Source organism: Callospermophilus lateralis, chromosome 13, assembly GCF_048772815.1.
Source record: "Callospermophilus lateralis isolate mCalLat2 chromosome 13, mCalLat2.hap1, whole genome shotgun sequence".
NCBI classification, from domain to species: domain Eukaryota; kingdom Metazoa; phylum Chordata; class Mammalia; order Rodentia; family Sciuridae; genus Callospermophilus; species Callospermophilus lateralis.
The window spans coordinates 59,847,099-59,860,195 of NC_135317.1; the positions used below are offsets into that span (position 1 = coordinate 59,847,099).

The window sequence follows — 13,097 nt, forward strand, 5'->3', positions numbered from 1 at the left end:
CCCTATGGAGAGGAAAACTACTTAACAGAGGCCAGCTGGTCTCAGAGGTCTCCAGTCTTTTGAGGGCTGAGGGGGGAAACGCTTAAAAATTATCCTTTTCTGCACGGCTTCTCCCAGTTGCCTTCCACTATCTGGAACTCTGTACAGGATCCTCACAAGTGGGACAGGTGCCTCTCATTAATCTAGGGACACTTCTGGGAGTGACTATGTCCTTAACATACACATACTTTGTCTTTCCTATGTCCCTAGGCATTCCTTGTCACAATCAAGTGAACAATGTAGGGAACTTATTCCTTCTAGACCAAATGGAAGTCAGCCAGGCCACTCGCACAAGACTTGAATCATGGCTGTAGCTGTAGCTGCCACTCACTCCCAGCATTCGGAGCATAGAAAGAAGGCAATTCCCAGCCCCTGGTTGTTAGGTGGGGCCTCTGGACTTTGAGCAGAAGTGATGAGAAGGCTAGAGGATTTAATGACCCCTACAAAATGCTCCAGAGCCTCTCTCTTTCCACTCAGACATAGTCAAAAGCATTTAGCATGGTGGGCACTTCATCATCTTGAAACCATAAGTAGGAGAAAGACCCCCAGGCAACTTGTGATAGACTTGGAACAGGAGAGAGAAACTTGTTGTTTTAAGCTATTGAGTTGTGTATTGTTTCTTACCATTGCATAATTGAATCTATCTTGTCTGATACACTCAGTAAGTTCCAGAAGGAGGAATCAATAGGAAGAGCAGTTGTTTCTTTGTCCTCCTCCTGACCGTCCATCCAGCCTTTTCTTTAACAAGCATCAAGGCTGGTGTGACACACTTCCCTGTCACTGCCACCAGGCAGACACAAGGCTTATTCATTTGTGTGGGCAGTTAGACTGGGCAGCCCCTCTCAAGTCGAAGAGTGCCTACCTAAATCTACCAGGCAACAGAGAGAGGTTGATTGAATCACTGACCACAGCCCCATGACCCTGCATCATTCCTCAGCACTGGAATACATTGTTGTTTTTTTTTTTTTTTCATAAGAAAAATGGTTGAATGGTGCCAATCTGACTCTTTCATTTACCAAATGGCAAAGGAGAAAACGTTTCATGCAGGCCAGAGTCTATGGAATCCCTGTGTCGTGCTATGCCCTGCTTTCTATAGTCAAAAGTACTAAATAAGTGGCCTCCGTGTAGGTACTGTGGGATTGCTGAAAAGGCTGCGATTCATTCCAGCCAAGGGCATCTTGGAAGATGTTTTATAATCAAGGCAGAATCAAGGGACGTTGGAAAGGATGAGTAGAAGCTAACTGTGTGTGAAAACTGGAGGTCAGCTGTCTAGAAGAGGAACAATGGGAATGAGAAACAGAAGTCACTGGCCTGAGGAGCTCCTTCAGATGCCGCCTAAAGGGCCACTTATTTAATGGCACGTAGGCCAGGCCTGATACCAGGTAAGAAGCGGATCAATGCAAATTCTGTTCCACTGCTCCTGGCCACCCGCCCGGATTCTAGTAGTCGATTTCCATTTGCCCGCCAACATTTCCACAGGGAAACTCCCTTCCAGCTTTGTGCTGGATTCTCGTGCTCCTCCCAGGAGCTGCAAACTTCAGGGCCTAAATTTCCAATTTCATTAACAACCACCTTTCCTATTAGTCTCCACCTGAGTCCATTTTCAAATCTTGTCATTGCTTCTTCACAGCCACTGGCATCGTTCCTCCTTTTTTCTTTCTTTTTTTTTTTAAATATATGACAGCGGAATGCGTTACAATTCTTATTACACTTTTTAATATCTCTGGTTGTATACAAAGTATATTCACACCAATTTGTGTCTTCATACATGTACTTTGGATAATATTGATCATCAGATTCCACCATCATTAATCACCCCATGCCCCCTCCTTTCCCCTCCACCCCCTCTGCCCTATCTAGAGTTCGTCTATTCCTCCCATGCTCCTGCTCCCTGTCCCACTATGAATCAGCCTCCTTATATCAAAGAAAATATTCAACATTTGGTTATTTGGGATGGCTAACTTCATTTAGCATTATCTTCTCTAACTCCATCCATTTACCTGCAAATGCCATGATTTTATTCTCTTTTATTGCTGAATAATATTCCATTGTGTATATATGCCACATTTTTTCATCTGTTCATCTATTGAAGGGCATCTAGGTTAGTTCCACAGTTTAGCTATTGTGAATTGTGCTGCTATAAACATTGATGTGGCTGTGTCTCTGTAGCATGCTGTTTTTAATCTGTGAGGTGAATAGAGAGCCTATGTCTTGGGAGCAAATTTTTACCCCTCACACATCAGATAGAGCACTAATCTCTAGGGTATATAAAGAACTCAAAAAGTTAAACATCAAAAATAAATAAATAAATAACCCAATCAATAAATGGGACAAGGACCTGAACAGACACTTCTCAGATGATAATATACAATCAATCAACAAATATATGAAAAAAATGTTCATCATCTCTAGCAATTACAGAAATGCAGATCAAAATCACTCTAAGATTTCATCTCACTCCAGTCAGAATGGCAGCTATTATGAAGAAAAACAACAATAAGTGTTGGTGAGGATGTGGGGGAAAAGGTACACTCATACACTTCTGGTGGGACTGCAAATTGGTGCAGGCAATATGGAGAAGCAGTATGGAGATTTCTTGGAAAATTAGGAATGGAACCACCATTTGACCCAGCTATCCCTCTCCTCGGTCTATTCTCCCTTTTTATTTCTATTGCCCCCTGCTGCCCACTTCTATCAGGTGCCTATCCTTGTACTCCTGCTACCTCTGTTCAACTCGGCAGCCACCTCCTTTCCCTTGTATCTGCCATGCTAGCTCAGCTCTGAGCCTTCATCCACAGCCTTGATTTTCCAAGAACTTTTAAAATTCATTTTTAACAAGGAATTCAAACTGATTTTATTTATGTTCAAAATATTTTTATTTCTGGTTATGAACTTCTCATTCATTCATGTATCTGTTACCAAGGAAAAACCTAAATAAACCCTCTAGCTTAGCTTGCTCTTAATTGACTTTTTCATAAGACTTTTTCATAATTAGCGATTTTTCAAAATCACTAATTTTGGAGGTCACACAGCTGAATGATACATTATTAGTTTCTCACTAGCGTTGCTGGAGATAAGACCTCTGATGTGTAGGATATGATGATAACGGTTGCCTAGGTTACTCTTCAGGGACCTGAAGGCCGCTTCTGCTGAAATACTGACTCTTCTCTTGGGCCTACAGATGTCCAGTGGGTACAGATGAAAACACTTAGCATCTCTATCTTCATCTTGTGCTGTCCCCTTTGTTGTCTTGACCTTAGGGTCATTTTCTTCTAAGTTCTGCATGTAGACCTGTCCAACACTTGAGAAATGTTTTGCCTAAAACTTGCCCTAGATTTGCCTATTCTCTTTCTCCCTCTGCCCTTTCAAGACTAACGACACCTATCAGCTTCCATGACCAGAAACACTAGACCACAAAAGGAGTGAAAAGAGATGGCATCCAAGTTCCTGGAAGATACACACCTATTTCTAAAATAGACACGAATATTCCTCACCTTTATTAAGCTGCTTCTCTCCCTCATTATTCCCATCCTATACTGGAGTTAAGAAGTTGACTGTGAGTGAAGCTAACTCTTCTTCATTCTTTGGCCACAGAATAAGGCCTTTCTTTCTCCCCAGCACTTGTCTCTGGGACATTGGTTTTCCAATGGAATGAGACCCCAAACCTGGGTCTGGTAACATATCCAATCATTTATTCCCCGCCCCACCTTCGATACTGGGGATGCTTAACCACTGATTCACATTCTCAGCCCTTTTTAAAATATTTTATTTAGAGATGGGATCTCCATAAGTTGCTTAGGGCCTTGCTAAGTTGCTGAGGCTGGCTTTGAACTTGTGACCCTTCCTGCCTCAGCCTCCTGAGCTGCTGAGATTACAGTCATGCACCACTGCGCCCGGCTCCTCCTTTATCCCACGAATAATTTGCAACTGATGGGCAACCTTTATATACTGTGAGAGAATAACATATGATATGATTACTTCAGTCTTATTTTCAGGGTTATGGGACAAAGAGGCATCAGGAATAGGAAGAGAGTCTTCTTAGTGAAATTGAAGCAAAGGAATGATGCATCCTGGGAGAGAAAGGGGACTCCTTAGGGAGGAGGCCAGCATCCCTAGGAAGACAGGATTTCTGAGGACCCGAGCATATCTGGGACCAAACACAATAAGCACCACAGCCACAGGCGGCACAGGGAAGATCCTGGGGCTGAGGTTAGCTTGGAGAGAGTGGAAGCTCTGAGGCTGGGTCCCCGCCCATCTCTGAATGGACCCTTTCAACTCAGACAACCAGCTTTTCAGCTGTAATCACACTGGGCTGAAATGATGAGCACAATTTCTCAAAGCATTATGTAAATCCCTGCCAGTTACATAAGGAGGGACTGTGTGATGCTGAGATCAGTTACCCACACTGAGCCATATTGTCCTCATCTGTAAAATGCCACACCTACCAGTGAGGGACCCAGGCTCTACTATGAATGACGTTGTTCTCAGAGGTGAGAGCTTGGAGCACAGAAGAAACCACTCCTGTGACAAGTGTTACTATTGTGAATAATCATATGCCAGTGAATTGTCATTCCCAGGGAGACAGACCGCTCGTCCTTCTTACCCTGAAAGTCAGTGGAGTGGCCCTGAGCCAAACTTGCCTGCCCAGTTCTTTGTGTTTTTTTCCCCCAATATCTTTATTTTATTTTTATGTGGTGCTAAGGATCAAACCCGGTGCCTCACGCATGGTAGGCAAGCGCTCTACCTCTGAGCCACAACTCTAGCCCCTGGCTTCCTAGTTCTTGATCTAGTCTCCTCTGTTCCTCTTGGACTGACACAGCTTTCAGCATCCCCACCGGAAAGAGAAACCAGGGCTGCTCAGCAGACTTTCTGCCAGCTCACAACACCCCCAATCCTTGCCTACTTTCAACAGCAGTAATCCAGTCCCCTGTGTGTCACTTAAGGTTTCCCTGCCTTCATGCCAGAGAGCATGAAGAAAAAGGAAAGGATAATGTTTCTTTTATTGGACTCCCAAGCCCACACTAAGCTGACCTTAAAACAGAGACTCCCTCCTGGGACCAGCAAGATGAAGGAGATGAAGACAATTTTCTCATAAATGTGCAGCCAGCAGATGTATTATTTGTTCTCCAATGCACAATAATGCCCACCGACATACAGTCAGCCCCTGGTCAATTTGCCTCAGAGTGAGGGGACAGCAGGAAGAAGGGTACTGCAGTTTGGATCTTGAATGTCCCCTAGAGGCCCATGTCTTAAAAGGCTTGGTCCCCAGATGCTATACTGGAAGGGGGTGGGACCTTTAAGAGGTGTGGCCTAGTGGGAGGTCTTTAGGTCACTGAGGGTGAACCCTTGAAGGGAATTGTGGGACTTCCGGCCACTTCTTCAATTTTGTTTTTGCTTCCTGGAGATGAGGTGAGCCGCTTTTCTCTGCCACATACTCCTGTTGTGATGTCCTGCCTTGCCACAGGTACAAAGCGATAGGGCCAATCAAGCATGGACTGGAACCTCCAAAACTGTGGGCCAAAATAAACCTTTCCTCCCCATCTGTTGATTATCTCAGGTGTTGTATTATAGCGACAGAAAGCTGACTAACACAGAGAGGCAAAGGAAGACTTGGGAAACTATGATTTTACTAAACAATAAGACTACAAAAAAGTATATCTGAGCACTGTCAGGAAACCTCAGACTGAGGGCTTCTGAGTTACTCCAAGGAGGCTACTTTCTGTTGAATTACTCCAGGTGAAGACTGCCACAGGATGCTTCAGTATGGGCTTCTGGCCCTTCAGGAAAGACAGCCCAGCCCCTTAGGCCCTACAACATTAGAGATCAGCATGCCAATCTCGGGGGCATAAAGGGCACAAAGCAGGAAAACCTCAGCCAGAACCCAGGCTTGGGGTGACTTGAATGTTCCCTATTTCAAGGTGCTGGCATGCTAAATTTTTTGACCTCCTGGAATTTGCACCAACATTTATCAAATATTGTAAGTGGTAATGACTCTGATACATAAGCAATTTAGCACAGAATCACCTAATCTAGAATTATCATTTTTAAAGTCTCCATAAAACTAATATGACACCTGCCAATTTTATGTACAACCAAAACTTAGATGTGGCTCAGAGTCAGCAGCTCTCTTAAATGTCTGAACCAAGTATTGCTTTGATCTTGACCACCCATGGTCATACGGACATCATCATACCTGACTCTAGGGGATCAGGCCAGTCTTCAAGAGAAGCCGATAATCTTCCAGGTGATTTGGTTAAAAAAAAAAAAAATTGAAACAGAGATTATAGACCAAAGGTTTGAGAAATAAACCAAGCAAACACGTCTTTTCGAAGACGTTGGGTCCCAGGTCTCATCCCCAACTGTCCAGCAGGGTTATGTGCCATCTCCCTCACTGTGACAGACCTGTGCACTTGGAGCCCTACATATTACTGCCTGGGGGGACTTGAGTCTAGGTGGAGAGCATTTACAATCAATGGTCATTGAAGCTGGCTCCCTGTTCTCCCCACCATCGTTATGTGGGTGGACACCCAGGAGGCTCCTTGGGGCCAGGGGTCTTTAGTCTTAGAAGGTTAGCTTTGGCATCTTCCAGGATTAGAGGCAAAGCTCTGTAGCATCTTCTACCTCCAGAATTCCCCCTTCACTTTATTCTGCCAATTCTCCACAGGCCACCTCTCCCTTCACCCTCCTTAAGCTCCTTCCACTGACTCTGGCCTTCCTGGTGTCTCAATGGACACTGTCCAGAGCTGACAGGTGACTGGTTCCTTTTAGGACCAAACCTTTGGGTGCTAGCCTCACCCTGCCTACTCCTCTCAGCCTGCCTTTTATAATTATTTTCATGCACCAACGAGAGCCACTTGAATTTCAAAAGCCTCTCTGCCAGTTTCCTCACACACTTGTTAAATTACTGAACTACCTAAAAGCCCACTCAGGGAGGAGAAGAGAATTAAAGCACTCTCTCAAATAATGCCATATTTTTAAAGGGACAAAATTCTCCTACAACTTGCTGGCAATTGAGAGACAGCTGAAGTTAACACTTGTAGCTACCCACTCCTTTTCTTCTTTTCTTTAAGCCAGGGATAATGGGAGTAGGAATCATGTTCAGCATAGAGGGGTTGATGAGGCAAGGGTTCAGACTATTGGAGAGACACTAACCAGAGAGGAAATGTTCCAGAACGCAGAGGGCAACGGGGTTAAGGGCTTAACAAGCCTCGTTCCAGTGGTAAAGAGCCCCACTTATGAACCCATTCAGGAAATATTTATGATAAGCACTTACCAGGTAGTGAATTCAAAGGAGTCCAGCTAGGGAGGATTGCAGTGTGGATAAAGCATGTGCCAACAGGGTCTATAAACAACAACAGAGAGCCAAGGACTAACAGGCGGCCCTTCAGCAACACTGTGCAGGAGGAAAGGAGAGTAGAAACCACTGACCGGGACTGAGGCAAGGGAGGAGGGCTCCTTGGAGGAGCAGGCCTCTGAGTGAGGCGCCCAGGACGAGTTGTCTTACAGAAGACAGGATGTGGACACAAAGGGGCACTCCCAATGGCCACTCGGTGGCGTCCTTTCATTGAGGGTATGAGACAGTCACTTTTTTCTTAATGTCCTGAAAAGAAACTCGTCTTTCCATCACTTGGGCTGTTCCTTAATAATCTTCCACAGAAGTGACACGGAGACTGGAAACCCCTCACACCAGGCTCTTTTAAAACCAGGGTGACTTCCAGAGAACATCCTGATGATGTCACCTAACCAGGATGACCCTGGTGACAGGAAGGAAGCCAAGGGCAGAAACAAGTCCTCCTCTGCCTTTGGTTACTTAGCACAGAGTCGATGACAATGTCTAGACATGGGGCTCCCCCCACCCACAGATCACTAGGGAACTGAGGAACAGCTGCTAGTGCTACCCTCCCCCAACTGCCCCACCCATGGTGGCCCAAGGCCACACCTTCTTAATTTGCTGCCCTCCTAGTCTTGTGTTTTCCATGTGAGGCTTCTGTTGCCAGCCTCTTATGTAAGAAGAACCTGCTGTTTACCTCTTCTTTCCTACCTTCCTTCTTTCCTTCCTTCCTTCCTTTTATTGGTACTGGAGATGGAACCCAGAGGCACTTTACCACTGAACGATGTGAGAACTAGAAAGTTCAGTGGTCCATTTTCAGAATGTAGTATTTAGCCTTAATTGGGACGTTAGATCCAACTGTAACCCTTTTAACTAAAATTAGCCTATTGCATAGATTGTGAGCCTGAGCTCCTCCTATCAGGGCCAGGGGAGCACTGCATTCAGGATAAAAGTAAGACAACTGCCCACCCAGGCACTCTGGCTGGCCAGGTTCTATAGCACGCCCTTCTAGCAGAAATCAAGTCTGCCTTGCCCACCCACTTCTGAGCACATTGTTCAATTTCTTGCAGCACCCCGGGATTTCCAACAACTACATCCCTCGGCATTTTTTATTTTTTATTTTGAGACAGGGTCTCCCTAAGTTGCTGAGGGTCTCACTAAATGGCTGAGGTTGACCTTGAACTTGGGATCCTCCTGCTTCAGCCTCCAGAGTGCTGCTGGGATTACAGGCCTGCACCCCACCCTTATTGAACTGCTGTTTTCTGAGAATCGATTTTATCTCACTGCTCCACACAATACTCCTTAATAGAGGGAGCCAAGTATCAGCCTGGGTCTTCAGCAGCACCATTAGCTTCCAAAGGAGAGCCTTTTCTAGGATAAAAACAGATGATCATCCCACTTAACAGCTATTAAGTGGTGTTAATTACCTGTTACATTCAGCAGGTTGGAAAAAAAAATTTTGCTCAAAACAAATAAAAGAGGGTCAACTGAATGAGCTAAGGAGTGCAAACTGTCACCATCATCATCAATTAGTACTTATTGCGTACCCACTGGTGCATAGGCAGGGAAGTAGACCATTTGTTGACCTCCCTGATCCACAGCCCTAAATGCAGAAACAAGACCAATAAGTATGGCCCTCTCCTATGGCCCAGGTAGAGCAAGTTCTCTGAATCCAAGCATATGCGAATATGTTTGTCCAAAGTCCATCTAAGGTTTGTATTAGCTGGTGCGCCCCAAGCTTTACCAGGAGTTGATTGAGCAAATTAACATTTTGAGGAAACCACAAAATAGTATTTTATTTTTTTCTGCTGCCAGCAAGGGCTTGAGTGGCAGTATCTTAGTGAAGAAAGTAGTTAAGGAACAAGAGATTTGGGCTCTATCCCTGGCTCCTAAAAAGATACAGAACTCTGAGTAAATTATTTAATGTCCGTGGGCTCAGTTTCTCCAACTATAAAATGGGAACATAGTATCTATTTCATAGGAGTGTTAGGAGTGTTGGACCCCTTAGCCTGTGTGAAGCACTTAAAATAGTATCTGACACATAGCAATACTTCATAAATAATGACTGTTATCTGTAAGAAGAGGTATTTAACCCACACGATCTCCATTACGTTTTTTAGCTCAAAGATTCCACACACTATGCAAAATGTAGCAATTGAGCTCCTTGAAAATCAAACCAATGTATCTTCCCTTTCCTTCTCCAATCTCTTTCCAGTTCTTGCAAATTTTTAAAATCCTCTTCCCCTCCCACTCCAGACTAAATTCTATTCCCAGAAACGCCACATGTTTAGGGGAAATTGGTCATTTTGAGTATCAGCAATAACTACCCCTGTTATGGTTTGAAGATGATTTGTCCTCCTGAGCTCATGCAAGAGTTTAGTCCCCCAAAATCTTATGCTCATGGTATTAAGAGGGTAGAAACTTAATCTGACTATCGTGGTTAGAGGTGGAATCTTTGGAAGTGATTAGATTAGATCATTATGTGGCTTTCCCATGTTTGAACCCTGGTGGCTTTAGAAGGAGAGAGACCACACTGACAGAGACACCTGCTCCCTTCCACCATGATGTAACTTAGGTGAGGGGTGCTCACCAGAACCTTGCATCATGCTATTTAGAACTTGTGCCTCCAGAAACAATCTGTAGCAAAAATAAACCTGTTTTCTTTATAAAGTAGCTGGCCTCAGATATTTTGTTAAAGTAATGAAAAGTGAACTAATACAACTCCTAACTTACAAAGCTCTTGGATCACTACTATGTACCAGTGTGTGCCTGCTCCATTTGTCTATTGTGTCTTTATGGGTGGGCCTCTTCCATAAAATTGTCCTATCTACATAGGAACTGACACCATGTTCATTTATTCATTCAACAAACATGTGCTAAATGCCTTCAATGAAGTGTGAAACACCATGGCAGGCACTAGAGGTGCCAGGGTGAATTAGGTGATCACCATGATGTGTTCCAGGCATTCCCAGGCTGGTGGGGGGACTGACCACTGAACAACGGAACATGCTGCAGGCTACACTTACACAATGACAAGCAAGGGGTCAAAAGCAATAGCTAAACTGTGGGTAGGAAAAAAAAAAAACAGAGGCAAGCGCACAGCTGGTAGGCAGCCACGGGGAAATTAATCTTCCCCAGCAGAATCCCCTCAGAAGTCTCTGAGTCTGGAGAATCACTATGGCAAATCCCTAGAGGCTTAACAAAACCCCTCTGCCCCCAAATTTAAGAACAGGTTTTCCATGTGAGGAGGGAACTGTCACTTTGTCATGAAGTGTCACCTCTTTCTCCTTCTCCTGTACCCAGTTTCAGATTCCATCACTTCTCAGTGGAACCAGCACAATCCCCTTCCATTGCTGTATCCACCCCTGATCTATTTTTCACCCAGTAACCAAAGTGATCTTTTTGAAAGATAAATGGATCATGTCATCTCTCTGTTCAACCCTGAAATGTCTTCCCATTACCCCTAGAATAAAAGCCAACTCCTTTTAATGACCTTTAAGGATATTTATGATCTGGCCTCTGGGCCATTCTGACCCCACACCTCACTCCACTCCAGACACACATTCGCTCCTCAAATCGAGTAGGTTTGTTCCCACCTCAGGACCTTAGCTCATGCTATTGCCTCTGACTAAGAACCCATCTCCATACATTCACATGGCCAGTACCTTAATATTCAAAAATCCACTCAAGGTCCCCTCCTCAGATGAGCCTTCTCTGTCCATCTAACAGTGTCTCCCTCCTTACTTACTTTAATTTTCACACAGTACTTGTCATTATCTGAAGTATACTAAACATGTATTTGTTTACTTATTTATTGCCTATTTTCCACACCAGAATGTTCCACAAGGGCAGCTTTTCTGTTCATGACTTTACCCTCAATGCCTAGAACAGCAGCTGACATGCAAGTTTTTTGTTGAGTCAGCAAATAAACGGGTCATTCCCTACACAAAAATAGCTATCAATATCTCAAGAATCATTCTATGAAAAACCATAATAGCCATCTCAGTAGACTGAAAAACGGCACTAATTCAACATGAAGTTAGCAAGGTTTGGGTTCAGTTAGAATCAATGTCCCATATACACAAACAGTAGCCCCAGCCCTGGCTGATCCCTTAGAGGTGTGTACTATTGGTCATGAAGGGCTTGGGCAAAGAGCAATCAGTGCAAATTCAGTTGAATTTGACTCAGTTCTCCAAGCTCTGAGCACTCAACTCGTTGGTTTAAATATGGCAGGAGGCCCAGCAATGAGCATGACCTAAAGACCTTACAACAGATCAGGGGAGGTAGGTTGAACACCTAAGTGGCTATATACCAAGGTAAAATGTGAGCAGATGTGAAATAAAAGTATATGCATAATAGGTTCAAAGGAGGTAGATTTGCCAGTCCAGGCCCTTACAAGGATACAGAGTACAGTGGAATAAATGTCTCCCTTAAAATTCACATGTTAACTTCCTAATTCCAAGGTGAGGGTGTTAGGAAGTGGGGCCTTCCAGAGGTGACTAGATCCTGAGAGTGGAACCCTCATGAATGGGATTAGTGCCACAGAAGTCTCCCATCACGTGGTGAATGAAAACCCTGGGCTTTACTCAGATTTCCTGGTAGGAGAGTGGAGAGTGAGACAAGATGAAGAACAAGTCCAGGGTTGAGCCTTTGGTTTCACCAACAGCCAAGCAATAAGTAGAGAAAGAAATGCAGACTGTGAAGGCTAAGAAAGACCATCTAAGGACATAAAAGGAGAACCAGAGGGCACAGCATCAAGAAAGCCAGGGAGACCTGGTTTAAGTCAAAAGAGATGCAGAGGGCTGGGATTGTGGCTCAGCGGTAGAGCACTCGCCTAGTGTGTGTGAGGCCCTGGGTTCGATCCTCAGCACCACATAAAAACAAAAGATACTGTGTCTAACTACAATTAAAAATAATAAATACTTTTTTTAAAAAAAGAGAGTGATGCAGACATCTAGACACTGCTGAGGGAGATGAATGTCATGTGGAATGAAAAACGCCCACAGATTCAGTGACACTGATGTCACTACCTTTTCACATACTGTATTGAGAAATACAACAGAGGAAAGGAGGGGTGCACAGGGAGCTCCTGGGAGGTGAAAGGAAATACGGGGCTTTGTTCTTGTTGGTTACTTGTTTTCAAGAAAGTATATGGGATGAGCACACCTGTGGAGGTGTGCAGGTGGAAAGTCCTGCAGGAATCTTGATCCCATCCATCACTATAGAAGGTGGTACCAACTCCAGGGTGACCTGAAGACTGAAGATGAGGTTTTCATTTCAAACAGTCAACTTACAGGAGATATTGTACAAGGCAAACAAGCTGTTTGTAAATTGGAGACAGTCCATGAATCTCCTATAGCCCTGCAGCTCTCGGAGACGATATTGCCACGTCTTAGAGTAGGCATCCAATAATAACTCAACCAACAAGTGGATGAGTGGAACATCCTGGGGTCTGATTAATCACTGCTCCCTGGAATTTCAGTCATGGCCATCTCATACACTCCACACAAAGAAGTTCTCAGGGCCCGACAGATACCTGGATACTGTCAACAGTATTCAGTGCCGAATGAGTACCAGAGGCCTGAACTGGGCAGAATTTATACCACCTCAAACTACAGCCCAGCAGACGTGTGCAAAGACACAGAAAAGACCTTTAAAACATATCCTATGTGCACCCCGGGATATGCAGAGCAGGCAACTCCCCACCCCCCCCTGCAAAGTGAGGCTC

At 44.5% G+C, this 13,097-nt stretch overlaps 1 protein-coding gene across 4 annotated transcripts in view; it reads right to left on the reverse strand.

The window, feature by feature from the left end:
- The window catches only part of Cnih3 (cornichon family AMPA receptor auxiliary protein 3), a 108,176-nt gene that overhangs the window by 11,723 nt on the left and 83,356 nt on the right, over nt 1–13,097 (reverse strand). The window contains exon 5 of one of the 4 annotated variants that reach the window (XM_076831984.1): nt 8,067–8,116. The exons of the other annotated variants lie outside the window; for them this stretch is intronic. Within the exon in view, the coding sequence (XP_076688099.1) occupies nt 8,067–8,116 (50 nt within the window). The remainder of the gene's footprint in view (nt 1–8,066; nt 8,117–13,097) is intronic. 4 annotated transcript variants of the gene reach the window in all.